Raw genomic sequence first — 27,491 nt, 5'->3', positions numbered from 1 at the left:
GGGTTATGGGAGTGAATTCCAGGTTTGAGCGAGAACTGATTTGGGTTTAAGACAAAGCAGGGATAATTTCATGCAGTAGGGGAGATGACATTTCAAATCATTTTGCGGGGAAGAGTTATTTTCTAAGGGAAATCTCCCTCCAATCTCCCACCTGTATTTCCTCCTCACATTCATACATGCATAGCAACTAATTTTTCAAGTGACACCTGAAATTAATTATTTCAAACAACTAAAATGGCACCTATCTATCATCTAAAAGATGAAAGACGAGTATCATCCCAGGACATTTAGTTTCTCATAATGTGCATGAAAATTATATTAGCTACACAGATCAACGCTAAGGAACCATGAGGGTTTTTTTTTTTTTTAAAAAAGTGGCATTTTTGAAGGTAAATCATAACAATTGCCTTCTTTCAGAAATTGCATACCTTGTCCATGATTTGAAAATCCATTAGTAATTTCTGAAATGGTTACCATAATATCCATAGTGTGACCACCCTATGGCCCCGCAGACTCACTCAGGAGTATTTTTTAATGCGTTTATTCTGCGTCTGGGGTTATTTTCACATCCCTACTAGAGCAGGAACCTCAGCTACAGAGCACAGGGCATGGGCATGCTTCATTAGCTGCAGAAGCTAAAAGAAGGGGCTGAAGGCCAAAGAAAACACAGGGGTGCCTGTGCACTAACTGGAGGGCGCAGGGAAACAGGACTGCTCAGGACTGGGGAGTTTTAAGAGTCAGAGGAGAACTGGTTCTGCACAAGAAAGTGAAATAGTAGCGGATCTGGAGCAGGACTACAGAGTTCAAGGGCAGAATCCCTTGGAAGAGAAGCAGCTTCACAAGCTGCAACCTTTGGAGCTTGGAGGAAGGAGACATGAAAAAGGGACAGGGTGTTCTAGAGTAAGAAAGCTAAAGGGAAAAATCTCAAATTAGTAGGGGTGAGATTACCTCCAGGCCTGCTCTAGAGGTAAGGGAACACACATGTGACCATTGCTCCTCTTCTCCTTCACCCCCCTCTCTTTGCCGTCAAGAGCAATAGGGCTAGTTTGTGACCACAAGAGAGACTGGGCATTCGGAAGAGCCGCTGGTACCAAAACCTCTCAGCAACATTCCCCTTCCATGAAATTGCACGTGAGTACAAATTAACTCTCAGTGCTTAACAGCAGATATTTTTGGCCCTACCACTTATTTCTTGGCAGCACAGTTTAAGCAAAACTAGATGTTTTTGTAACATCATGATTCAAATATATCCATAAAGCAAGCAACATTTTCAAATTGTTGTTGGCTAAGGTCATGTTTTGCAAACTCACAATTGGTACCAAGTGAGGCTTACCTATTTTTTTTGGAATTTTCATCTTTCCCTCTTTTAACCCCAAAAATTCTTGTAATCAGAGCACTAAAAAGAAGTGTAGATGAATTTCTTACCTAAAGCAGAAAGAAAAGAACATGAACAATGTTTGAAAAATCCATTTGAAATGTACCAGTAATTTTTTTTAAATACAGCCACTAATGTACAGTCAAAAAGAAGAACAGCTGAGTGAAGGACAGAGCATGCCTGCTGTTCAGAGGTCAGCACACGGAAAAAATCAATTCAGAGCATCTTTCCTCTTAATCAAGATGGCACTAATAGAAAGTTCAGGTTTTTTGGAGATGTCCATCTTTAACATAAGGGATACATCCAGATTTCTAGTGGTTCAAAGCATTCACCCTTATGCATGGCAGATGATGAAATGTTCTACCTTGATATGCCATATGAACACGATCTTTTATTGAAAAGAAAAGTAACAGTGAGAATGAATGTAAATGCAGTCCTTACTAGCTAGGTGCACTGACTCAAAATTTAACAGCCAGATATATTTTTATCTGTAAGATAATCTTTGTCCCTATGTTTTGCCAGTATCAGTACTTCACATTACAGAAAAATGAAACGAAGCCAAAAAACTATGACTTTTTTGCAGGTCTACATTATTCTTCATTGTACCTTGAAATATTACACCATGTAACATTCCAGAAATCGTAGTACTGCCATTTATAGACATGACCAAAGCTTCACTGAACGGCACCACTTTATATCCTGTTAAATTAGAGAGGCAAAATTAAGAATTAACTTACTGCCCAGACAGGTGACATAAAACCTAGAATTGCTGCTTGTATTCCATCTGCAACATAAGGCATGATATTTTCACCTAAACGTGTATCCCTAAACAGTGCCCGAAGGATATTTAGAGCATGAACCTGTGGGGGTAGAAGAAATATAAGAAAAATATGTATTCATTGGAAAGTATCTTAAATTTAATGTATGTTAATTACAGCAGCAAACATGCAAAACAAAAATAATCCATATGCACATTTACACCACTTTATTTCCATATTAAATGTAAGAATACTGCTATTAAAAAAATATATTAAAACGGTGCAGCAGTAAACACTGTTAAAAACAATTACAGTTTAAAAATATATTCCTCTAACAAGTACAGTCCAGGCATTGCAAGCGAAGGCCAGCATTCTTTTTTCCTTAGCTTACCACAGCTGCAAAAATAACTTTCGAAGTTTAGAATCATCTTTTCCAACATTCTTGACATGCTGTAGATACTGTGAGAAAAAAATAAACTGCAACTCACAGGAGGACAATATTAAGCTAAAACTGACAGCCAGGCTTGCTTCACCATATGGAGCATTTTCTGATATTTCTCTACTCTCTGTAGGGGAAGGTGGTAATCTGTGTAGCTTCACAGACTTTGACAAGGCTACATAAATTTATACCAGCAGAAGATCTGGCAGAGCCGTTAGAACATACTTCTATGTATTGTCAACAAATTATGGCTTGCACTTACAAACAGAAAGATGAAGTATTTGATAACAACAGTTTGAAGATAAAGATCTTGACTTTAAAAATAAAATTTTTATGCATTCCAAATGTATATATTTAAGCTTTAGAAGTTACTAAGTATGCATAAAATCACTTTTCACGTAGTATTTTACTGCATACAATATGATTTATGCAACTCGTTTATTTACTCTAAATGTAAACAAATGCTTGCTTGTTAATTTCCTTGTAAAAAGGAAATTACTCATTTATTTGTTTAGCAATATACTACAGGCAGTAAACTGATCATATAAATTCAAAATTAATATGACTGTATTTGCTGTACTAGAAAAAAACCTATGAAATTATTCCCAATCCATTTTTCAGTATCTTACACACTTGCAAATTCCAGTGACTTCATAACCTCTGCACATGCAAACACGTTTTAAAATCTAGCTATAGATAATAAAAACAAAATATCCTTATTAAAAACACACACAAATTTCCTGAACTGTTTGAAGTAACACAAACGCTTTTTTGACATTTGCCTTCTGATGAGAGGCTGTATTTTACCTGTGGAATTACACTTGATGATTCATTCAAAGGTGCAGCCAAAGATATCAATTCTTTCATTGTCATTTTCAGCAAATCTGTTTTGCCCTTCTTTGGTTCTGAAGCTAGCAAAGCCTACAGAAGGTTTAAAAAAAAATAAAAAAAAAAATAAAAAATCAGGTGTTTCTAGCCATTTTTCTTTACTACCGGTTCTGCTCCACATTCCTGTATTTACTATATTACAGCCTAGCTTCTGACCATACACAAGGACTAAAGAAAAATTTGCAAGAAGTTTCAGTTTTAACTCTTAGTTTTGTTCAAAGCCTCTTAGCATTCAATGTTTCAGTAGGAGAACTTTGCTCACGCACTATCCATCTGCCTAAGAAAGTCTGCTTGTATATAACAGATAATAATTTATCACACACACCAAAAAATCATACTATTTATTACAGCGAAAGTATCTGCCATATTATACATACTTACATTTCCTAGTATGGACATTTTTTTAGTTTAATAACATGCATATTTAAGATGACACGGGCTGGCCAAAGAATAAATCCTGGTTTGCAAAACAGGATAAAACAAGCAGCACATTTTTAAAAGGAGAGAAGAGATGCATCCATCTCCAAACAGAGGTTCAATGGGTAGGACATCCAGCTGAGATGAAAATACCCTAATTTAGTCCTCTAAAATTCAGGACTGGAATTAAAACAGTCTTTCTCTGTCTAGTAGCTCTTGTTGAATTTGTCCAACTTAGTACATACGGATAACCATAAATCACTTATTTCTAATAAAAAATGATTATCCATTTCTGTTTTGGGGCCCAGAGTCTGTTCAGCATCAGTTCAAACAAGATTATTTAATAGTACTTTACATCACATAAGAACCACCAAATGGATCAACTGCAAGCCAAGTGAAGTACAGAGGTTAGGCAGAAACCCAGAAGTAGTCACTGTCAGTTTATCAGTACCTTTCACGATGGGAGAAACAGAGAGGGAAGGGGGGGGGAAAAAGTATTCATGAAGTATAAAATAGAGGAGAATGAACTGAAGACTAAAATTTCATACCCTAAAAACGTTAAAGCTGTAACTAGTATTTTCCCATTATTTCCTCACCCACTAACTGGAGCTGCACCTTTGTACTATTAGGTAATAAATACTTCTATTTTAAATAGGTCATTTAAAAATGCTCATAACCTTAAAGATTACATATTATCATTAAAACAGATGTGTTTTAGTAAAACAAGAATAAATGTCAGAGGAAGCAGATGGCAAAGAGACCACACTGAATCTCGATTTTATGCATTAATAAAATAACCTTATTATAGTACTGTTAGGATATGCATTACAACTTGTATTTTTATTATCTAAATGCAACATGCTGTTTAAGGCTTAATTCATTTTACTGAGTGCTATGGGCACATTCAGAACTACTGCCAAAGAACACTATCACCTCTCTTTACAATAAAATTACAGTTTGAAAATAGATCATTTCAGACTAATTCCAACGTTCATTTCAAACCTTCTCATTAATTGACTAGACTAACTTGTATTCTTCCAGAACTGTCAAAATAGAAGCATCTGACCTGTTTATCCAAACAGCTATGGCACAGCACAAGCTTTGCCATATGGATTCAGTAATGTAGGCCAACTGTAGACTACGCATTTTCTGCGATGGGATACCACTGGGTCCACCTAGTCCTTACATTAGACAGTGTAACTTTTTACATGAAAAACTGATTCAAACATGTTTGTTTTTTCACGTTCTCAGGATTAACGCTAGCTAATGCCCACTGGGTTCAAACTCGGTGGTGTGAATGGGGAAACCAGAAGACATAGTCACCCAATTCATTTTGCAGACAACTTACAGATATAAAAGGGAAAGATCTTTAACTGCTGAAATTGAAAAGGAAAAATGTCTCTAAAACCAATGCCCTACTTCTGATCTCTGCTGCCTAGCACACACGCATCTAGCAAAGCCAGGAGCAGACTGTGACTGACATAAGAGAGGTCAGACAGAAGCAGGCTGCCTCAACTTTCTCAGGGCAAACTCGGAGTGGAAAACAAGCAAAATGAATTATTCTGGCAGGGAAAGCTCACTCCCAGCAGTCCCTCAGATTCTTGGAATGTGCTTGAGACTATACTTCAGCAAGCAGAGAAAGTTACAAATCATGTAGTTAATCTTGGACTCCTGTCTTAGAAAACTGGTTGAAAATTAAAATGATGGAGGTTAATTTAGGGGAAAGCAATCCCGGCCACTTTAAGGAGCGAAGGAATGGCAACAGGTTAAGGGTAATCTGCAGAACCAACTCTGCAGTGACTGACCCCACAAGGATGCAGATGAGCTGCTGCATACTACTGCGAGGCACTCAATAGGAGGCGGTACTTCGAGCAGAGACAAAACACTACCAGCCATCCGATCAGCCGTCAGTTCTGAACTTGGCAGAAGCCGGAGGCTGGGACGTGTGGAGCTGATGGTAACATGGGGAGTGGGAAGACTGCGGGAGCATGGCCCCATGCTCATGGATATAAGTCTTCAGTAACCTACTCATTCATTGTACTCGAGACTGTCAGTCAACACCAGTTAGCATGGCTCTATTACTTGATCCTCCTTTATTACTGTTGAGTAGACTTCCCAAGTTCTCTACAGTATTTTCTAGGCCACCATTTTACAATTCTATGATGGTCTGTCCGTATCTTACCACCCTCCCACTTCGCATGGAAGAAGCACAGTTACATGGTTAACAGAGCCTTACTTAATCTGTGAATTAATTTATGAATTTGCCAGGATTATTACAGCGGCCACACGGAGCCTAAGCTTAGTCTTTTGAAATCCTATTCAAAACTACTTCAAGCCAAAAATCTCAAGAGTCAATAGAACTGCAGTGCTAAACAGCACCAAACATGGTTTAATTACATGTGGCTTCTTTGTTGCACAAAGGCAGTCAAAGTCTGTATAAAAAAAAAGTAACTGTTTGACCAAAGGGGGTTGAAGTAAGAAAAACAAATAAATACATAAGAGTATTCACCAGAAATGACATTAAAAAAAAAAAATTAAGTCAGAGGTAATAACATTAGTTGGTACCTGTATGTAGAATGGAATTCCCGCACTACGTCTCGTTGCACATAGTGTAGACGAAGGATCACAAGATTTGATTTCTTCTAACACACAGCTTAGCCACTGCTCTGGCATCTTGCGCAGACTCTCACTGTTACATCTACATGAAACAAATACATAAGAAATTAGGACAGAGTCAAAGAAAGCATTTAGTGACCTTAAGAAATATTTCTTACTATACGTGAACATCTCCAAGCATATGCGCAGATTTTTTTTAAGAAATAAGACAAATTAAAAAAGGAATTGTACATTTTTCCAATGTTGGTACAAATTATATTAACCCTATTTATTAAGTGCCACTAGGAAGAGATACTTCACTGAACAGAAAACAGGATTCTGTGCTTCAGCACTTCAAACTGTTCTCTTCTGCCAAGAACTATTATCCTGTTCTGGAGAAGAAAACAAAGACATATGCACACCAGTCACTGTGTAGGAAGTGACACTTCACAAATTCATATCTTTGTTGTCGCACAGTAGCTGATGCATGACCCTTACATTAAGTAACATATACAATTATGTTTATAACCATACAAAACAAAACTGAAGCTCCTCACAGGAAGTACATATTATGTAAACACCCCTGCAAACCTCGGAGCAGTAGAAGGAATGAAAAACAAGACATACTGCTCTTTTTAAAATACTACGTCAGTCAAACTTCCGGTAAAGCACCTAAATTGCTCTCCTGTCATCAAATACTCCTCCTCTGCAGTTATAAAACTCAGCATTGCCTGAAAGCAAAGGACTTCCAAGGATAAGGAGAACTCAAGTCTACTTCAATTGCTGGTGCTGATCAGTTCAATGAAATGTACCGTATTCAGCGTGCAAGACCAGTTCATTAATCTTATGTCAATGTTCCAAAAGGATCATTCATTGTTACGAAAATTTCTATTAACAGGGTGTTGTTATTAAAACTTGTCACACTGGTTTGACACATGGTTCAGAGCAGAAGAAAGAATTAATCACTGTGGGCAATACAACTGCAATTATCTCAACCATACAGGACTTGTCTTACCTAAAAATATAAACTATAATTAAATTCATGATTAAGTAGTGAGACCTTACAGTAAGACTACAATCAAGTTTTCTACCTAGGTGACTGAAATAAAGAATTTAAAAGAAAAGCTAAAAGGCAGCAGGTACTGTGATGTGAAAACCAAAATGTAATGGAAGGTCTACATCTACCCTCTCCTTCTTTACCCTCCTCTTATTAAAGCAAGAATGTAGGTAGGCTAAAAACCTGATACTGAACAACACATGAGGCTTTAAACTGTATTGAAACCCTCCTTTCCTTCTTTTACAAAATAAACAGAAAATTAGTAATGCAGAAAACAGAGGTCACAGGAAGTGACAGACAGGTCAGGAGAAGACTTCTTACTCTTCAGTAATTCCCTTAGGGTTTCCACCACAGGTTTCCTACACTGCTGCCAAGCCTTCTCCCCATTTTTTAAAGGCAGCACCTCTTCAAAACAGCGGCCAGCACACGAACCATCAGTCCAGAACACAAGAGAAACATGGCTTCACAAGGGGTATGTCACCTCATACCACAGCACAAAAGAAAGGCACTTCCTGCCCCAAGCCTGTGACAGAAGCAATCAAATTAATCTGGAAACTAACAGCGAGTTCTCTTTTCTTTGACTTTTCTCTTTCTGTTGCTGATAATTAGCTTCCCCTGCTTACTTTCAGGACTTTGCTTGCTTTTGGGTACACAAGAAGGATGCAATTCTAGGGTTGAGACCAGGCAAGACTTCTCATGGATCTCCTCCGTGGGTCTCTGCAGCTAGACTCTACTTCGCAGTTCTCTTCATCCACATCAACACGTACTGCAAAAGCTACTACTTCTAATCATGTCTGCGGCTGGTCTACCTCCCTAGCTAAGCAGAATTTAAACGTCTTCGTTTAGTCATGCAAAGAACAGTGCTCATCTCTCTTCAGTATGTTATCTTAATATTAAAACAAACATCCCATGAGACATATTCACATCTGCTGTGGTGCAGAAGAACACGAAGTAAAGCATTAAGGAAATATTTAAAAGTTGCTATGTAGCATACTGAATATTTTATTCTTAAGTAAACTGAGGGGGTTTTCCCCTTTCAGTAGTAGTAGAAAGAGAAGAAATATACTGAAATCCAATAATCTTCAGACTCCCTTAAAACTGTATTGCTTTGATCTCGCCACAAGTAATTCTACCTTGTTCAGTCATCCACCAAGGCACTTTTTTTTTTTTTTGAAGGTGAAAGAGTTACTGCTTTAAAGTCAGAAACATTAGAGACTATTGACTTTGCAATGGAGATGACTACTCCCTTAAGTTTGGCAGCTCCATCTCCTTATGGTCTGGCAAGAAGAATATTGTCTTAAGAAGCAGGTGGCCCTAAATTTTAAGAATAATGAAGCTTTACAACGTAAAAATGGTGGTCTCAAGCTCAAATGTCATTTTCCAGAATGAAATAGTTATTATTTTTACCAGATCAAACAAATAGTGTTGATAATTAAAATATAACACAGTAACTTGATACACAAATTACTTAAGATGCAGTACGGTAAGTGTTTTTCCACAAATTTCTGTCTGTCCGTCTGCCGGTTATAACGATTTCATACATGCCCAAAACCCCTTCTGTGGTCAGTATCAATGAGTACAAAAAGCCTGGCAATCAAAGCTAAAGCTAAACCCCTCTCCCTAACTCATATGGCTGTATTTTCTCCTATCCAAAATTAATGGTGTGTTAAGAACAAAGGATTGATCTTGGATTTGGCCTTCCTGGATGTCAGTGGTTTGTGGCATAAACTTCACATGACCAGAAGCATTTTCTACGTGGGTATATCCAGAATTCAGTGTTTCTAATCGCTGTAATGAGCCCCTATCTGGGGAAAAAGAGGTTTTCTTTCATCATTTTTCCTCTCTCAGTAGACCTGTAGTATTATTCTTTTTCACATAAGTAATGTGATTCCTGTTCTTTATAAAGCTAGCCTCCGTACTGCCCCTGGCACTTCTCAGACAAATAAGGAGACAAGAATCTAGCCTCAGAAACACATTACTATTCAAGGTATAAGTCACCCTAGAAAACGTGTACTTTTAAGAACAACTCCTCTGAAACTACAAAGTCCTTCCACTTTCATAACATCTGCTCTAAATGAAGCAAAATTTTCCAAATTATATAGGCGCATTGACAAAGGTGCTGTTTTGAGGTTTCTCTAGCAGTAAAGCAGAGCAGAGAGAACCTTGGGTGGCCTCAAAATTTCAGAGAGAGAATATCATTACCCCTATCCCTTTCACCAAGCAGGAAAAGAAATGGGGGGGAAAATATGAACAGAGTTAAAAATTAACATGTCTTCGAACTGAGCAGTGCCTTAACATTGTATCTTGTACTTGATTATGTAGTGTACTTCCCAACCCTACAAACATCACAATACATAAAAACAGGTTTTTTCCCCCTGGTTTATTTCTCTCCATTTTAGACTCTTTCCTTCACATCTGTGATTACACTTTTGCTGAAAAGTTAGTGACAATTCTAATCCATTTCACTAGAAAGTCCATCAATGATTTTTAGATTTTACAAGAAGTCTTCCTAGCAGACCGTAGGGGCCTGGGAAGGCAAAGAGTTACAGTCACTTCAGAGCAACAAAATGAGTCAGAAGCAGAGTTTACCGCAAAGGATTAGGAGGGTCTCCTCCCAGTTCCCCAACAGAAATATTACAGAAGATCAGACACTGACTAGGTACAGATTAATAATTTCCACTGATACCGGATTAAACATTTGTAAAATCAAAGCAGGGTTTTTCTTCATCATTACAGTTTTCCAGAAAACTATATGATTCTAACTTGTTGCATATACATAAAATTGTGTTCACCAAGTTTAAGCTCCAATTTGAACATTTAAAAATGTTCAAAATACATTATTCCTAAAGAAACACATTGCGCTGTATGACATAACTCTTCCCAAACCTCCCCCTTGCATTCTGGCAACTTTAGTTAAGCAAAGCACTACAGCCATAGCTATGCGACACCATGATTTTGAGATTTCCAGAAATCTTTATGTTCTACTCGATCTCTCAGAAAAGCTTCACTAAATAAAATAAAAGCAAAACAGGCAAAACACCATTTGGAACGGAGAAATTGTCTGGGTGTTTATAAGGATTACAGGAGATTCAAGTTTAAAACAGATGCCCAGAGGCTTTCAGGTACTTTCCCTAACCACCACGTTATCGGACCAAATGAGCATTTGTAATTTCTCAGGGCCTATGACAGGAAAATTTTTTTTTAAAAAACATTGTTTATTTCATTGATATGAACATTGCTTGTTTTGTAACTGCATGGTTTTCTGAAGGTGCAACCACAGACAATATTAAGCAGGCATGACAAAGGGAGCATTACACTCCCAGAAGGAATATGAACAGGGAAAAGGAGGAATGGTAACTTGCGTACTTAGAGCAGACTCAGCAATTTACATCCAAATGTCAAGACAGAGATCAAATTTCATCAGGTTCACAAGAAATCTCTGTGGAGGAAAGATTTTTCTTTCACCACTAACTCAGACAGGTCTGAATACCATTGCTCTGTCTAGAAAGAAGTCTACTCTTGGTTCTTAAAAAGACTGGTATTTAAGGGTTGTATAGCTAAAAGCTCAGATGGTAAATATTCCAGCATATAATTTTAAGAAAATGTTTGGCTATAGAAGTGAAGGACCATGTTCAACTGGAACCTTTCATAAAAGCATGGGAAAGGGATCTGGCACAGTCTTAGTGACAGATTTTTCACTGGGTCTTGAAGAAAGAATGAATTAAAGCATCAAGGATGCTTCTGTAGGTCTTGAGTTCAGTTCTGTTCAACAAGGTTATCATGTTTAAGCTGTACATTACTATAAGCATTACTATAAGCTGCCCCAGACAGAGGCTTTCTCCTCTGCTATTTGTGGATGCAGCAGTAAATTCATATAGACTCTGGTACACATGCTTCAAGACTGTCCGTGAGCCCAGCAGCTACGGAGAGAGGTAGGCCAGTTTGGATTTACTTGCAGAGTGGAGCCCCTCAGCTGCAGCAGGGTAAATGGAAAGACTCCGGGACACTCAACAAACCTGCAGGGTACTGCATTCGCTGAGAGACTTAACTCGCCCATTTTGGAGAACAGTCCCAAGATACTGTTCGTATCCCAGGAGTACCAAACCAAAAAGTCATTGGCTATTCTGGTATCAGTCTCCTTTCTCCTTTATTGTAAATATAAATATTAGCCTTGAGACCCTTATTTCCTGGCAAATATCTTCTTTCATTGAAAGAAATATATTTCCACAGAGCTGCTCTCTGGTTCTTGTAAACTGGCTTTTCCTAAAGGAATACTCGCTCTACTTGAAATACCTTAACTTTAAAAATACTAAGCAGTATGCATCATCAAAAAACTGTTTTGGAGAACCGTTAATTCAGAAGAGGAAAATTACTTAAATATAAGCGTGGGGGTTTTTTGATGACACATACATACCACTTAATGTTTTAATAACTTCCAGAGAAGCAGAGTTCTCTTGAGCTTGGCTCTTCATTTTACAACAGCTCTTAAGTGGATTGTGCTCCATTAAATACAATGGCAGAAAAAGGGAGAGGGAACAAACATATCAGGAACTTCCCTGAAGTCTGGGTAGATATGCTATACTCTATTTGCCTCAGCTTTTAAAAGAAATTTAAAAACTGAAAATCAAAGAAAAACAGCTAGTCTGCCACGTAGCGAGTCTGCTATAAACTGACAGCATGTTTTATACGTTTTCCAGTATTCCTGGCTTTTTATTTTGCCTTTCCTGCAAAGTTTGTTCTAGATAGTCCTGCGTATTGACTGAGATCAGACTAGTGGGGCTGTACCTGTTTGGATCACCTCCTTTCTCCCCTCAAAAAAGCTGGTGGTAGTAAAAGGTCTTTTTATTTTTAAAAAAAAAAAAAACAAAACAGTATTACTCTGATGGCCAGACTCTCTTCAATCTGATGGGAGGAATAAATCCTTTGAAACTAAAGTAGATTGTACAACTTAACCATGGAGGGGTTTTTTTACATCAACACATGTTTATATTCACATCCAACATACCTAGGGATAACATCCTTCAATATTCAGCAATTGCTTCTATGCACATTCTATACTGTTAACAGCTTACTTTATTTGGAATACTGTATTAATTTAATGAACATTCAAAGAAATGCTGCCTGACATGAAAATACTAGCTATTGGCACAACACGTTTTAATTCGTCTCTGTATGTCTCAAAAGAAGACCAGTGCCTTAATTTGTTAATATTTTGTTATCTGAACTTATTTCTGCCTTTGGAAAAAAGCAAGTTTCACATACGAAACTAAGTTTAGGTAACGATACAGAAAGTCTTAAGTTATGACATCAGAGGCCTGCAAGAGAAGCACTGAAAAGAACAAAGGATTTTGCTGTTGGAGTGGGAGTTACTTTTTAATTATTTTAATTAAAAAACCAACACTACTGCAAGTGCAGCATCCGAATCAGGAGAGTGAATGAAATAGTGCACAGCGTGCTAAAGTACCTATAAACAGCAGCCAGAAGTATGCAGCAGACAGCAGAACAATGTTGTGTACTTGACTTGGAAAAATAATCAAAAGTGTAAAATGTCTGCTCTGTAGCCCATTCAAATTAGATTCATTAATTGATGTGACAATATAACATTTCTCTAGAAAGCTGCCCAGGTAAGTGTGACCACCTCAATTGTTGTCCATGATAATATGTTTCCAGTCACTCATCTTGGCAAGCTTTTTCTCACCCACTGTAGGAGCTGCTCTCTCAACACTCTCAGCACTGGAAACAGGAAAGATCTAGCCCAGGAGGGAAGTTAATAAGAAGCCAGCACAAAGGGTGCCACTGAGCGATCATCTGATACATCACCTTAAAACTTCCTAAACCAAGTTTCCATAGTATAGAAAAAGAACACAACATTTACACAAGTGTATATAATGTATATAGATAGTCAGAAAGATAAGCGAGAACAGTATCATGCGTCAGTTTCTTTTCTTCCCTTTTAACTAAATAATCAAGTGTAAAGTAAGGTTGTGTGAGCTCTCAACAAACTACTCAGACCAATTTAAAATGCTTCAGATTGCTAGCACATAAAAGGAAATAATGTACCTTCTACAGATGCATCACCATCAGAACCGCAGCTTCTAGTTTAACATCTCACTGGCATACAGAATGAAGGCCATAATGTGTCAAATACCAATTTCTGTAGCAGTGCTGGTACCTATACGCAGCTACCCCACCGACACCCCATACCAGAGACCAGCCCCTCAGTTCTGTTGGGAAAACTGTCCTGAGGGGACACACAGTGAACATAGTCAGGCAGCTATTCTGTACTAAAACCACCAAAACTGTTTCCATCACCAGATTTATTTTTACTTTAAAAAAACAAACAAACAAAAAAAACCCCAAAACCCCAAACAAAACTATCCCCTCTTCCTTCCTCTGCACCACCCAAAATAAACAAGAAACAGATCAGTGCCTCAAACTGGCCCACTTGGGGCAAAAGGGAAACATTGGTTACTTAACCTGACATTGGTGTGAAAGTACAAAACCAGGATACACGTATACTTCAAACTGAAAATTTGACTGGTCTTTCCAAAAACTACTTTAAAAAAAACCCACCAAAACCCACAAAGTCAGTAGAGATTTTGATTTGTCTTATTAAAAACTGGATATGATATAATCGCTATATATCACAAAGAAACATTACCAACACTTGAAATAGGTAACTAAGCATGTAATGGAAATTCCAACGCTCTTGCCCAGACCTCAGGACAATTCTGCTCACTTAGTTCTTCTAGGAAAGTATAAAGTTACAAGGGGAAAGAAAAAAAATAAATTAAAAAGACTGCATATCACAGATCGTGATGCACTGCCAGGTAGTCTTCCAAATGTCAGAATACACAACTCAATGACAAGTAATAAAAGTTTCCAGGAAAACATCCTGGCTGAAACAAAAAGTCTGGCATTCATTTTCATAAAAGACTGGGGAAGGGGGGTGGGGGAAAGAATTCTACACTCCTACTTGTCCCAAGAGCTTTTGAGAGCTGTTCAGTAAACTAACACGCCAGAAATGGAGAAAAATGCAGCAAGCATTAAATGTCTGTATCGTCTTTCAATGCCTAAGCACCTTCTCTAACCGTAAGTATTGCAGTCCAAGTCACAGACGTCATGTAACTAATGTCATAATCGTGCCTACACCAAACTCAAATAAAATCCACATGTAATCAAGGATCTGCTTGCACAGCCAGTTTCAGGATCGATGCCCCAGTTTGGTAAAACTATTATACCAAAAACATAGTAAGTTGCCCATCTTCTACCTGGAAAGCATTTCCGTGAGTTGCACAAAGCCAGCGTATGCCAATTCAAACGCACCCCTGTGCCTCGACTGCAGCAGATGATGTTTAAAGTAGTCCCCAATATTTTTAACCTAAAAAAGAAAAAAAGCTATTTGAAATTATATATAGACAATTCATTTATATATGCAAGATACTTCTGCAATTAAAAGCAGCAATCCTTCCCCTGGTTGGAAAGGCCACTGGCAAAAGCAAAAAGCAACTGTAAGTCCTGTCATAAAAAAACCCACTTACTTTAAGGATAACAAATATTACACTCAAATTTTCATGTTAAAGGAATAGTGCTATGTTCTTAAAAAAAGGCCAGAAGAATAAAGGACATAAAATTAGCTTTTGTCCAAGAGGAACACACTCAGATTATAAGAAAAGAAAGGGACAACCCTGATTTTCAGAGGAAACAGGCTTAGAATCCTTCTTGTTTGTCTTCACTCTTACCTAAAATCCCAAAGAAAATACCTACTAAATCATAACAGCAGAAACAAACATCTACAAAAATATCTGAGAAAGATAAGAAATTCAAACTTCAAAAATTGTGCCAAAAGGAAACAAATCTACCTTAGCTATTTTTAAGGTTCTAGGATTCTGCAAAATTGCCTTTGACTACTAGAAACAATTTTAAAATAAAAAAGATGTTGTATGTATGTAGTAATGAGTGCTACATGTAAAAGTCTGAAAAAGCTAAATACTATAAACTTTCACCGATAGTTACTTCCTAGAGGTCTACCAGGATACCAAGTTTTTAAAGCTGTTTGGAAGCTTGCAGTTCCACACAATCTCATTCTACAAAAAAATATGCTTTTTTATTTTTTCTCTAATTCTCATCAATTTTCAAGGTCTAAATCAAACTTCCAGTATAATTTGTTTAAAGCACATAGCACATACTTAGTTCTATTATGCAAAATTTTCTTCTGCAAGAGTTCTTCAGCAAAAGGTTCTTCAAGCTTTTATATAAAAAACCAAGCATAAAGTCACGTCAAGTTTCTTATAAAATTCTGCTTATTCTGTTATTTATAAAATAACATGCTTTGATAGTCTGACAAGTAATTAAGATGTCAGAGAAGTTAATGTCATATCTAGCTATACAGTTTTCCACCGTACTGTTAAGTAATTCATATTACCCAAGCAATGAGATTGCAGTAATAAAATAATAAAAAAAAAAAATTGGAGACTAAGTCTACTTATTATTTCCTTCTGCTAAAACCCACCTAATGTGAAGCAAACAATAATTGGAGATATTTGAGCTAAACCAGTTATTTCTCTGAGTGGATTTTAAGCTAGTTTATGTACCTACAGGGTTTCAGCTCTCTAGCCCAAAAGCAGGAGTAAGTGTCCTTTTTTCAGCAGGAACTGACCCACAGACAGACCAACTCTCCAGGTGTGTAAACAAAACCAAACCAAGAAAACTATACACATGCAAGTCAAATTACTGTACTGTTCTACCACCACCCTTACATTTTTAGAATAATTCATACGGGTTTTTTTTTTTTTGGGGGGGAGTGGGGTGTCACGTAACTTTCAACTTTAGTATTTATATTTCTGAGCTTTTTGCAACAGCCACATTGACTAGAAGCTTATTTCAAATAGAACTCTAACACATTCGCTTCCACTCATAGGCTAGAGTTTGAAGAAAAAGCACTGCCATAAAACTCAGTTCTCGCAAATGACATAGGACTGATCCTTAGGCAAGCGTGTAAATACAGATTCCTATCTTAACAGCATCATGCCATCCACGAGCATCCAGCTTCCCTGTGTCATAAAACCAGTACTTCATATGTCAGGATGGAGAACAAGTTAAGGAATTCACATTCTCTACAACGTCATGAAGATCCCCAGCAACTGTAAGAAAAGGTGACCCTACCAACTTTGTGTGCACAGGAAATAACACCCTAGTTCAAGTTAAAATATTCAAATATGGAGTGCGAATATCTTAAATACATTTGATCATCTTGGTCAAAAACCTGGAGTATCACAGGTTAGTCTTACAATCAACAATTTACAGGGCTATGCTTGCTGTTGAGACCAAGAATCTCAGTATTCAAGACACAAATTCTGCACGAGAGATTCCCAAAGTGCTCCGAGAAGCGGTTGGTACATTTGCGCCTCCATATCTTATTTTCACTTAAGTAGGGTCCTACATTCTAGAAGGTATTTTTTCAAACCATTAGGAGAGGATGGTTTTAAACCCATAAAGGACTGCAAAAGCATCTCAGTCAGAAACAACTAGTAGCCAGTGAACTACTGTCAACCATACCTAACTCCAGAGGAGATAGACTGATTACATTAAGAACTGGAGAGACGCTTTTTGGTGGGTTTGGGGTTTTGTTTGTTTGTTTGTTTTAAATTGTTCCTCAAAGAGAACAAACTCCAAAGCAGCAGTGGGAGCCACACTTTTGCACTGGTGGCACAAATAGGTAACAAGGAATAGGATAGGATAGGATAGGATAGGATAGGATAGGATAGGATAGGATAGGATAGGATAGGATAGGATATTTCAGTTGGAAGGGACCTACAACGATCATCTAGTCCAACTGCCTGACCAATTCAGGGCTGACGAAGAGTTAAAGCATGTTATTAAGGGCATTGTCCAAATGCCTCTTAAACACCGACAGGCTTGGGGCACCGACCAACTCTCCAGGAAGCCTCTTCCAGTGTTTGACCGCCCTCTCGGTAAAGAAATGCTTCCTAATGCTCAAACTTCCCGTGGTGCAGCTTTGAACCATTCCCACTCGTCCTATCACTGGATACCTGGGAGAAGAGCTCAGCATCGCCCTCTCCACTTCCCTTCCTCAGGAAGCTGTAGAGAGCAATGAGGTCACCCCTCAGCCTCCTTTTCTCCAAACCAGACAAGCCCAAAGTCCCTAGCTGCTCCTCATAGGACAATCCTTCCAGCCCTTTCACCAGCTTTGTTGCCCTCCTCTGGATGCATTCAAGGACCTTACTAAGGGTTGTCAGTACTTAAGTCTTCTGTGTACTTCACTGTTCCACCACAAGGGCTCAGATCAGCTCTCTTTGACTACTGGGTTAACACAGGCAGAACCCCTGGCATTGGGACAGTACTACTTTCCTTCTGCTGCCTGCGAAAAGAAATTTTCACTTTGGTACACAGTTGTGGCAAGTTTATCTCCCAAAATCGTCTTACAATTTCACAGGCAAGATAAACTGGAGTTCCTCCAGGCTTGGAGCACTGTCTTATGATTTGCAGGTCATATCACAAAAATCAACACACAGTCTTCATTAGGTATCATTTTGTTGATTACATGGTAGTTACTAGGCCATGATACCGTTTGTATTGATCGTCTTAACAGGCAAATCTTTGAGCCTGCCGTCTCTGGACTTTAAGGGTCAGATGGAGAATGAAAGGTAGAATATATATTTGCATAGGGAGATTTCTCCAGATATACCAGGCACTTCCTATGTCTATTTTTTACAGGCAAAGCAGCCATCGCAAAATGGCTTAGGCTTTGCAGACTGCCAATTCAAACGCAGTATTTTGAGATTCCTCTATACATGCTTCTCCACACCAAGGAGCTGAAGACGTGCACGGTGGCATTCAAATGCCATGCAGACCCAATCTCTTACTCAACAGACAAGTAAAGTGCAAATTTGATATTGTCCCAACTTCTAGTAACAAAAATAAAGTATCAGACAAGAGCTGCCTCTCTGCCAACTTCTCCTACACAGGTACACACCACAACCAACAGCATTAACAGCTACAAAGAGGAATCAAGAATTAGTGCCACGAGTAGCTGGCTAACACCACTGCCTACCAAGAAGCACAGTTCCGTTGTGCCATTTCTTAATGTGGACCAGCACCAAAAGACACTGTCTTTTCATTTGCATGCTCAATTAAAAAAGAGGGCAAAAATAATCAAATGGCTATGTGCAAATTCAACACTATGGTATTTTGTGTGAATAAATAGCGACAATAACACTGATCCCATAAGGTACAATTTAACACAGTTACTGACCTAGACATGAAGCAAGGTGCAAGACGAGGAAGGCTTTGCAACAGGATGACAGAATTGCCAAGTGGCGCTACCAGATTTTTCTCAACAATTACTTAGCCCTGACTCAAGGCAATAAGATCAAGGTTTCTCTCGAGTTTTCCCCCTCTGTATTCTTCAATCTCTTAATACTTACAGAATAAAGAAAGAGAATGGGCAACTTTAAGGGAAAGCTCTACATGCATAAGATACCAAAATCCAATTCTCTTATTTCTCAACACTGAAAAGTGTTTAATAAAAGTCTGAAGCCACAGCAGTTCTGGTATTGACATTTCTAGTCATTTACGGTGAAATCCCCTCTTTTTCTTTTTTTTTTTTTGTTTTGGTACAATAGGGTAACGCCAGTTACAAAAAGTGCAGAGAAAATGCCCACGTTTTTTCCTATAATATTTGTTATACATTCAGCCAAATTCTATTTCCTTGTGTATTTCCTTACAAGCCGGGGGGGGAACAAAAATCAGGATTTCAAACTGACTTCTCATCAATTAGCATTCTTCAAATTAGAATGCAGACATTCTGTTTTACAGGAAGACATCAGAAGCATAAAGAATCTAGTGAGGCATCTATAGGAAAAGAAGGTACGTTGCTTAATAACATAGCGTTTCTGAAAGGGCAACTACTTATGTCTGCTTTCTAAATAAAGATAGAGATGCTACAGTCAGAGCTGACTCATTTGAAAACACCAATTCCTTTTTGACTTGAAGCAGATTAAGGAACATAATGGTGGAAACACATATCTGTTCTCTCATCTACCCTCCAGAGCTCTGCAACAATACAAGCACAGCTGTTAACCAGATGAAAACATAAAGGCTAGAGACAATGCAAGAATAAAGATACTAACACTATTTCCATGGCACCACGACATTAGATAACCTAAGAAATAAGATCTGCAGTACATTATACAATTATGTGTTTTATGATAGAAAGTTCTAACACCTGAGGAAAAACTAAATAAATATTTCCTGTTGGAAAGAAGAAGAGGTTAAAAAGTAGTATGTCTTGCATATTTCAATCTTCCTTGTAGAGACTGGTTTTGTTGAAACCATATGGAAATGAAAAGGTCAATTAAAAACAGAAATTTAATAAATACAAAATATTTCCCAAATAAATGCCTGTGGTAATCTAATTTCTTGTAAACACTGCACTCAACATTCTACAAGAGACCCAGATGGCATATTAACATTTCTGATCTCTTAAATCAAAAAAAATTGGAGGAAAAAGAGTCACATTACACACAAATTATTCATAATTCAGTCTTCTACATAGGACAAGACAATGACTAGTCAGTATGTTTGACTTTCAGAATTATTGACTGTGAAGTTCAATTAATGAAGAGCTTTAAGCAAAATCCCAACATCTAGGGTTCAAAATGAAACAAAAGACACTTTGAATATAAGTCAGTTTAGAAGATTTTTAGCAACTCTATTAATGCCTAATATATACCAATACATATATACACGGGGAGCGGCGCATTGGTATCCCTGAACACAGCATACATCTTATAAATAACCCAATACAATTAGAATGAATATTCCTTGAGTTTGTTAGCTATGTATAATAATTTCTTCACTTATATATTACTACTATAGTTACGCCTTCTGAACACCACTTTATCAAGGAGTAGACTGTTAATGAAGTATAATAAAACAAGAAAACCATGAGAAGAACATGGCAATAAAAAAAACCAAAACACTTATCCCACATAGAATGTAGATTTAAGAAAAAAGTTTTCAGAAAACTGCCTTCCCTCCCCACCAGAAAGTGAAGGTTTTATAATAAGTACCTCCTACCTGTTCTACAGTAATCAGCCCATCAGAAGGTTCAGATGTAGCCTGTGAAGGCAAAAGTTTACAGAGTGTCCCTAAGAGCAGAGATACTTCCTTCATGCTTCTCCAGCAACATACAAGAACCATTTGGGCTGTGACATCACATGTTTGTCTTTCTTTACCTTAAAAATAAAAATCAACAAATGTAATAGTGTAACTCAAGGTTCTCAGACACGGACTTGTAATTTAAATTTCATTTAGCCAGATCTTCTTACAAAACACAATTAACTATGAAAAAAAAAAAATCTAAACTTGTTAACCCAAAAGATAATTCAGTTCTGCTGACCCTAATTGCTTCCACTCCTGAACACTCACTGTACTTTATTCTGCTTGGAAAAGGCAGCAGTATACCATCTCACCAAGAAACTGCTATTTTTAAAGAGTAGAGGTCTTTTGGTCACAGTTTGTATTCACCTGCACGCTGAACTATATAAACACCTACAACATTGGAGCCAGGCTGCAACAAACTCCACGTCAATCATCAATCCATCACTCACTGTATGTTACTTGGTTTTTAACCCAGGTGCCCCCATCGGAGGAGGCCTGGCAAAGGCATCCCGTTTCTAAGGCAACGGCCCCATCTGGTGGCCACTTTAACATATTTACAGACTTCCTGACACAAAACATACGCCCAATCAAAACTATTTTAAACATAGGAAAAAAACATCTAAGGAAAGAAAGGTCAAATATTTGAGACTTAAAAAGGTTGCATAAACTATTAAACTTAAACCTACAGATATTCTATAAATTTATGCCGGCATACACTAAATACGCCAAAGTTTACAATTCCTTTATCACTGTAAGGCTGAATTTCATAGCTGCTGTTCATTAGACAAATCCTATCTAACATTTTACCACTGGAATCTTTCAAACAGAAGCTTCTGCTTATGTAATTTCATGCAACAAGTTTTATTGCATGCACATATTCCCATTAGTCCTGTGTACACTGGAGAGGGAAATCACACTAACACCTTTCAACAAGAAACACATTAAAAGTGGTGCTTGACAGAAAAGGTGTTAAAGATTACCTGGCCAGTGCAATTAAGGCAATAGAGTCCAGGCCAGTATCAAAACCTCACTTTCACTTGTGCTCTAAGAGAGATTAACCACAATCTTCTAGAAACACAGTGAATTAGTCTTTAAAACCATGCCCATGAATAACTAGCTTCTGACAGATTTACTGAAGAAATGAAATATTATACGGAGCAAAGAACTTCCAATTTTGATCACCCACGTAAAATGCCTGTGCAGTAAAGAATATCTTGATTTAATTACTAATACAGCATTGGATTTACCTCTCATTTCTGTGCAAATATTTTCCACTGGCCTGTGGTCAGCCAGCTTTTCAGACTCTGCTTTGCAGTGTTCTTTCAAAATTTTTGCTTGCAGAAAATAATCATTCGTGTCCTGCGGTTGTATTTCATGCAGAATCATCTGCAGACGACCTGCACTTTCTACACATTAAACAAGAGGAATATCTGAGGTAGTTTTGGGTTTTATTTCCAGTTCTTTATACAAATGTAATTCATTTTGGGTATGTAAGTACAGAAGAAAGCTGTTAGCAGTAAAAAACAAATATAAAACTATGGTGATTATGAGGATTAAGGAAGAAAGAAAACTGGACTTTACAGTCATCTGTTTTGAAATGGATGCAACAACACAGTGTGCAATTTTTTTTATTTTTTAATTTTTTTTTTAGTGCAGAAGTCAAGACAACCTCTATCAGAAGTTAAAAGAGTGGCTTAAGATTATGACATAAAATGAGAAATTGAAAGGGAGGGGTGCTAGCTCTAGTTCTGAATCACTGTAAGACAAACACAACTTCAGGAGCTCCAGATTTTAACAGAATTCTTTTGGGGTTTTGTTTGTTTACCTGAATCACTATCCATTGGAATAAGACCCTCTGGTGATGAGCTCTGCACTACTGGTGATACTACAGCAGAGAGTTTGTATGACATCAGAATGAGCCTGGCCACCATTTCCTTCCATTCAGCTACCAATGTCAAGTTACTTAAAAAACAAAACAAAACAAACAAACAAAAAGAACACAACATGGATTAAAAATAATTTTGTATTTGAAAGAAAGAACTGAAATTTCATAAATACTGTTGCAGAAGTGTTTGTAAACTATAAATAGGGTACAGTTTGAAAAGTCCTGAGTTTAACACATACAAAGGAAATATCCAACAGCTAGCTAAACAGCGCTGCAGGCAGTAAGAGTTCTAAAAGCCACAGGTACTGGATTTCGTTACAAATAACGTAACATGCTTTTATGTTCTCCTGAGCAGCTCTTCCACTGTGCTTAAATACGGAGTTACGACTTACTATTTAGCCATATGTTTTACTTACTTAAAAGGTAATTGCTGCAAAGCCCCAGTTATACAATGCACTCTCCCATAGATTGGGAACGATGCTGCTGCTTGAAGCAGAGACTTCTTAGCGTGAAATATTTCTTCTTCAACATTGACCAACAAAAGCTTGATAACTAAAATTGTAAAAGTACAGATTTATATTAGAAAATATAATATATGTATGTATAAGAAACAAATCTGCTTTAAAGAAATAGGAATAAAGCCTGTTTACAACAATTTAATGGAAAATGCACAGCAATTTCCTTGTTTACACTTTTCACTCTTTCGCTGTTTAAAGTTATCGTCGGGTTTCGGTTACCTAAACTCCAGCAATATTTGTTATAGGCAATTTAGACAATGCCACAGCTCACGATGAAGTCAAGTGAAATAACCTACCACATACTGAAAGTCAGACTTCACACTTAGACCCAGGTTAATACAACAAACAGTTCAGCGGAATATTAAAGATCAGAAACTTACGGTAAATATTTGAATCTTAAATTAGCCACTAAAGAAGCTGCACAGTTGTCCAGGATACATGTGTCTATTTTACTTACTTTTATACCATGCAGCATCTCAATGTCAGAATCAGAATGAATTACAGAGCCTACCTAATAATGAAATACAGATAACTAACAACAGGAGATACTCTGTAACAATGAGACATAAGGTTACCCATGCATTTGCTTAATTTATGGCAACCACAACCATGTCTCAAAATCATCATTTCACTGCATATGAAGAAAGTATTAATAGGCATCCGTAGAGAAGCCAATAACGGCACAAAAAAGTATACAATAGTGAGTTTACTACAAATTGCATCCAATGCTTTATTACAAACAATGAATTTAAAGATTTTAGTTTTATTGCAAATTACAAAAGGTGGAGGAAGACTATTTAACAAATCTGCCAAATCTGCCAGGTCTAGAGCCTCTCAGCTTTCATCCAGAGACACTAAGCCAAAGAAAAATACCTCACATGTAAACAAAGCCTAATTACTACAGCAACGTATATGCAGGACAGCAAACCATTCTGAAAAACGGTTCCAAGTGAACAGAGCTCCAAGGGGCAGCACCGCAAATATCAAGTACTGGAATATGACACAGAGCAACCGCAGCTGCCTTCGCTCTGCGTGAGCAAGCTCTTAAAGGAAGCAGAGGTTCCCTTCCTGCACTTCACGGGCACAGCTTCATCAGGCTAGCTACCAGGGCCTCAGTGTCACTTTCCCTCTGACAGAAGCCATCTTCTGAGAACATGCGATAGCCTCAACATGAACAGGACTAGATTAAGATCTTACTAAGGCACCTGGCTTCTTAACAGCAAAACAAAATATACTTAAAATCCTATTAGAAATAAGCACCTCTTACTCATTATGCCTCCTACCAAAAGCCTTAAGGAAAAGCAGTAAGATTTCAAATAAATATAAAAGGGGGGGGGGGGGCAGAATTTCCCTAAAAGCTTACCTGCTAAAGTGTTCTTCTCCACTGTACTTACTGATGTGTTTTCATCCATCCAGGGTTTATGCTCAACACATTTTCCTAAACAGATATGTTCTAGTCCTTTATGATGTACCAAAAAATTCAACAAATATGAAGCAGTGACACAATCGTATGGCTTGGTACTTGTGCTAAGATCCATCGCTGCTTGGAATAGGAGATCTAGATTTTCAGAATCCTGAAAAAAAACAAATATTGCTCATTGTATTAAGCTCCCACATTGATTTAATTAAGCTGCTTAGCACCCCAAAATCTAAGAACCTGCTTTTCAGTAATTTAGCTGGTACATATTTCTTAAGAAACACTTATTCTGTACACTGATCACCTTACACTGAAAGCACGCATGTGTATGTATTTAGCAAAGATACAATTACATGCACATTGAGGATGGAGACAGTAATTTACAAAGCATTATTCAAACACGTTGCACTTCACAGGACGATGTTTTTGTTTTCAAAATACTGTGGTTCTTCTGCTAACGGACATCACAGAGAAGCATGGTTTATTAGGAAGCAGTATTTGTTCACCAGTACTTTTGAATTTAAAAGTAACTTTTTATGAAGCAATAAATAGAAAAATCAGTATCGAGTCAAAGGGTAAAATTTGGGAAGAAATAAAAAAGACAATCGGAAAATGAAATCTGAGACCAATCAGAAAGGAAAAGAAACAAAGAGCTGAATTTCTTAAAATAAAAGAGTAACCAAGTCAAAATGCCTCAATCATTTACAAAGGGAAGTCACAGCTAAGCAAGGAGCTTGCATTAACTATTTCTTTGATAGTTCATAGCCATACTCAATGAACTTCCCAAACTCCTTCATCCATTAGTGAAACAAGCCTCCCTAGGTAAGGGCAGAAGCTGTGTAAAAATATATAGAAGCTGCTAGGGATGCACACTACTGCAGTCAACATGGACCGACTTCTAATTTTCAGCACTTACGCTTTGTACATAACCCAAGTACCTGGTTTAATACAGAACATTCATCTTCCATGAAATTACTATCTTTCAACTATTTTTAGTTACATACCTGTACATTAAATGCAACATCATGTAGTTTCATCAAAAGCTCAAATGCTAGAACTTTTACTTCTTCAAAAGTACTGGCAAAACACTGGATCAAAGTTCGGACACGAGTAGAATCAATCTCCTGATCCAACTGAAAAACTTGTGCCTCGCCTGTTCAAAGAAATCAGTGTCTCATATAGTTTTGATGTAATTCCTTCCAGAATAAGCACTGCATTCACATTTTGCTTAGCTATACTAACAGAAGCATTGAAATGAAATTTCAGGTAAAGCAGTATTTTAATATTACTTACTTCTCTTAATAGGTCTTAAAATGTCATGTTTACTGTTGAAAAAAAGGTTACCATATCAAAAAAATGACTCTCAGTAATAGAGAAAGTAACTTATTGCCAAAACCAGAATCCCATTTATTCACATTAAATTCAGCATTGAAAGTAACCTTTATTTTAGCTTTCTTAAAAATTCTTTTCCTGGAAGTATGTAATATTAGGAAATAATTCCTCTCAAAAAAGGTTTAAAACTTCAGTGTGTTTTGGGTTTTTTCGGTTTTGGGGTTTTTTTGTCATAAGAATAATGCCCTAAAATGGAAGCCATTACAATTTTTTGCTTTTAATTTAAAGGAGTCATGGTTTCTGGCGACTGACCTAATGCTGTAAAGCAGCCAGAAATTTTAAGATGCAAACAAGTGCACCACATTCCAGCACAGAACACAACAGCAGCTAAATCTCCTTTACAAAAGTAGTGTCAGGCTTCTGAAATCCTAAGGCTTCTGAAATCCTAAAGCTGCTATAACTAACTCCCAATACAACTTTCTAGTAAACAAACAAACAAAAAAAAAAAGCAGCAACAACATACCACAAACTTGCAATAATAATAAAATTTATGTGTTCGTGATTTATCAGGAGTTTTGAGAAAAGATCTACCAAGAAGGCATTTTTTCCTTCCTCTCAAAACGAGCTTTTATCCTACGTATCTCATTTCTTTTAAAAGAATAAATAAATAGTAATTACAACTTAAGACTGAAAACATATTTTTATGTTGGCCATATGATCCAGACACAAGATTTAGCAAGACCATCAATACCCCAAGGCTCTAACTAATACTTCTTGAATTGGGGTTGTCATAACATTGTGAAGAAAATTTAAAGTAACAGCAGCACAACATCATAAATTGTCCAGTTAAGTGTTCCTCATTTAGTGGAGTAATATCATAATGATATGCAAGCCTTCTCAGTCAAGGGTTTTTATGGTCTCAACATTTTAAATTACATATTATCAAGATGTTAGAACAGAAAAAGGGGGTAAAGTTATCGAACTTACTGAATCTTGTCCAAAAGTTTTCTTCATAATAACAAAAATTCATTGAAAAACCTTGCTAAAAAACAGGCTATGCAAGAAAATCCCAATTTATGGAAGATATTCCACAGGCCATAAATATTTCTATTTACTTCAACATTCCATTTTCCAATAAAACTTACTATCCTTCCTTCGGGTAAAATGAAAGCAACACAGAAAACGCCATAGAAATTAAAGACTAAGAATACCATTTTATTTTGACAGAAATTAACTAGCTGGCATAAAAATCTTCTTCAATACCTCCCATTCCTACAGCCTATAAATTAGACTTCTCACCTTTTGGAACAGAAAATATTTCTGCTATTGATCCTAAAATACTTAGTGCAGAAAATCTGGTTGGGTGTGATGAACCAGGAAACAGTGCCTCGAAAAGTCTGTCGCATACAGATGACATGAAATCCTGAAAATCACAGAAGAGTTTTTAAGACAGGTTGCTTGCTACCCTACAAAGAGAAGTCTAAGTAATTGAATTCGGGACATTCTGCTTTATATGTTACCCAAAAAATTATCACCTTACAGTTAATTTTGGAGGAATGGGAGGCCTATCTTTGTAGTACTGACAAACTTCTTGTTTCCTAGAGTAACAGTGAAGGCTGGACAAT

At 37.2% G+C, this 27,491-nt stretch overlaps 1 protein-coding gene across 2 annotated transcripts in view; it reads right to left on the bottom strand.

Annotated features, from left to right (window-relative positions):
* Positions 1 to 27,491, bottom strand: part of THADA (THADA armadillo repeat containing) — a 168,316-nt gene that overhangs the window by 127,826 nt on the left and 12,999 nt on the right. For both annotated transcript variants that reach the window (XM_076334455.1, XM_076334454.1), the window contains 12 exons: positions 27,166 to 27,289; positions 25,539 to 25,687; positions 24,481 to 24,691; positions 23,016 to 23,151; positions 22,540 to 22,676; positions 21,962 to 22,120; positions 20,631 to 20,788; positions 14,801 to 14,910; positions 6,443 to 6,575; positions 3,380 to 3,493; positions 2,113 to 2,235; positions 1,334 to 1,425 (listed from right to left, as the gene is read on the bottom strand). In XM_076334455.1, the coding sequence (XP_076190570.1) occupies positions 1,334 to 1,425; positions 2,113 to 2,235; positions 3,380 to 3,493; positions 6,443 to 6,575; positions 14,801 to 14,910; positions 20,631 to 20,788; positions 21,962 to 22,120; positions 22,540 to 22,676; positions 23,016 to 23,151; positions 24,481 to 24,691; positions 25,539 to 25,687; positions 27,166 to 27,289 (1,646 nt within the window). The remainder of the gene's footprint in view (positions 1 to 1,333; positions 1,426 to 2,112; positions 2,236 to 3,379; positions 3,494 to 6,442; positions 6,576 to 14,800; positions 14,911 to 20,630; positions 20,789 to 21,961; positions 22,121 to 22,539; positions 22,677 to 23,015; positions 23,152 to 24,480; positions 24,692 to 25,538; positions 25,688 to 27,165; positions 27,290 to 27,491) is intronic.

The sequence above is a fragment of the Aptenodytes patagonicus genome, chromosome 3, assembly GCF_965638725.1.
Source record: "Aptenodytes patagonicus chromosome 3, bAptPat1.pri.cur, whole genome shotgun sequence".
Taxonomy (NCBI): Eukaryota; Metazoa; Chordata; class Aves; order Sphenisciformes; family Spheniscidae; genus Aptenodytes; species Aptenodytes patagonicus.
This window is presented reverse-complemented; position numbering and strand designations above follow the sequence as displayed.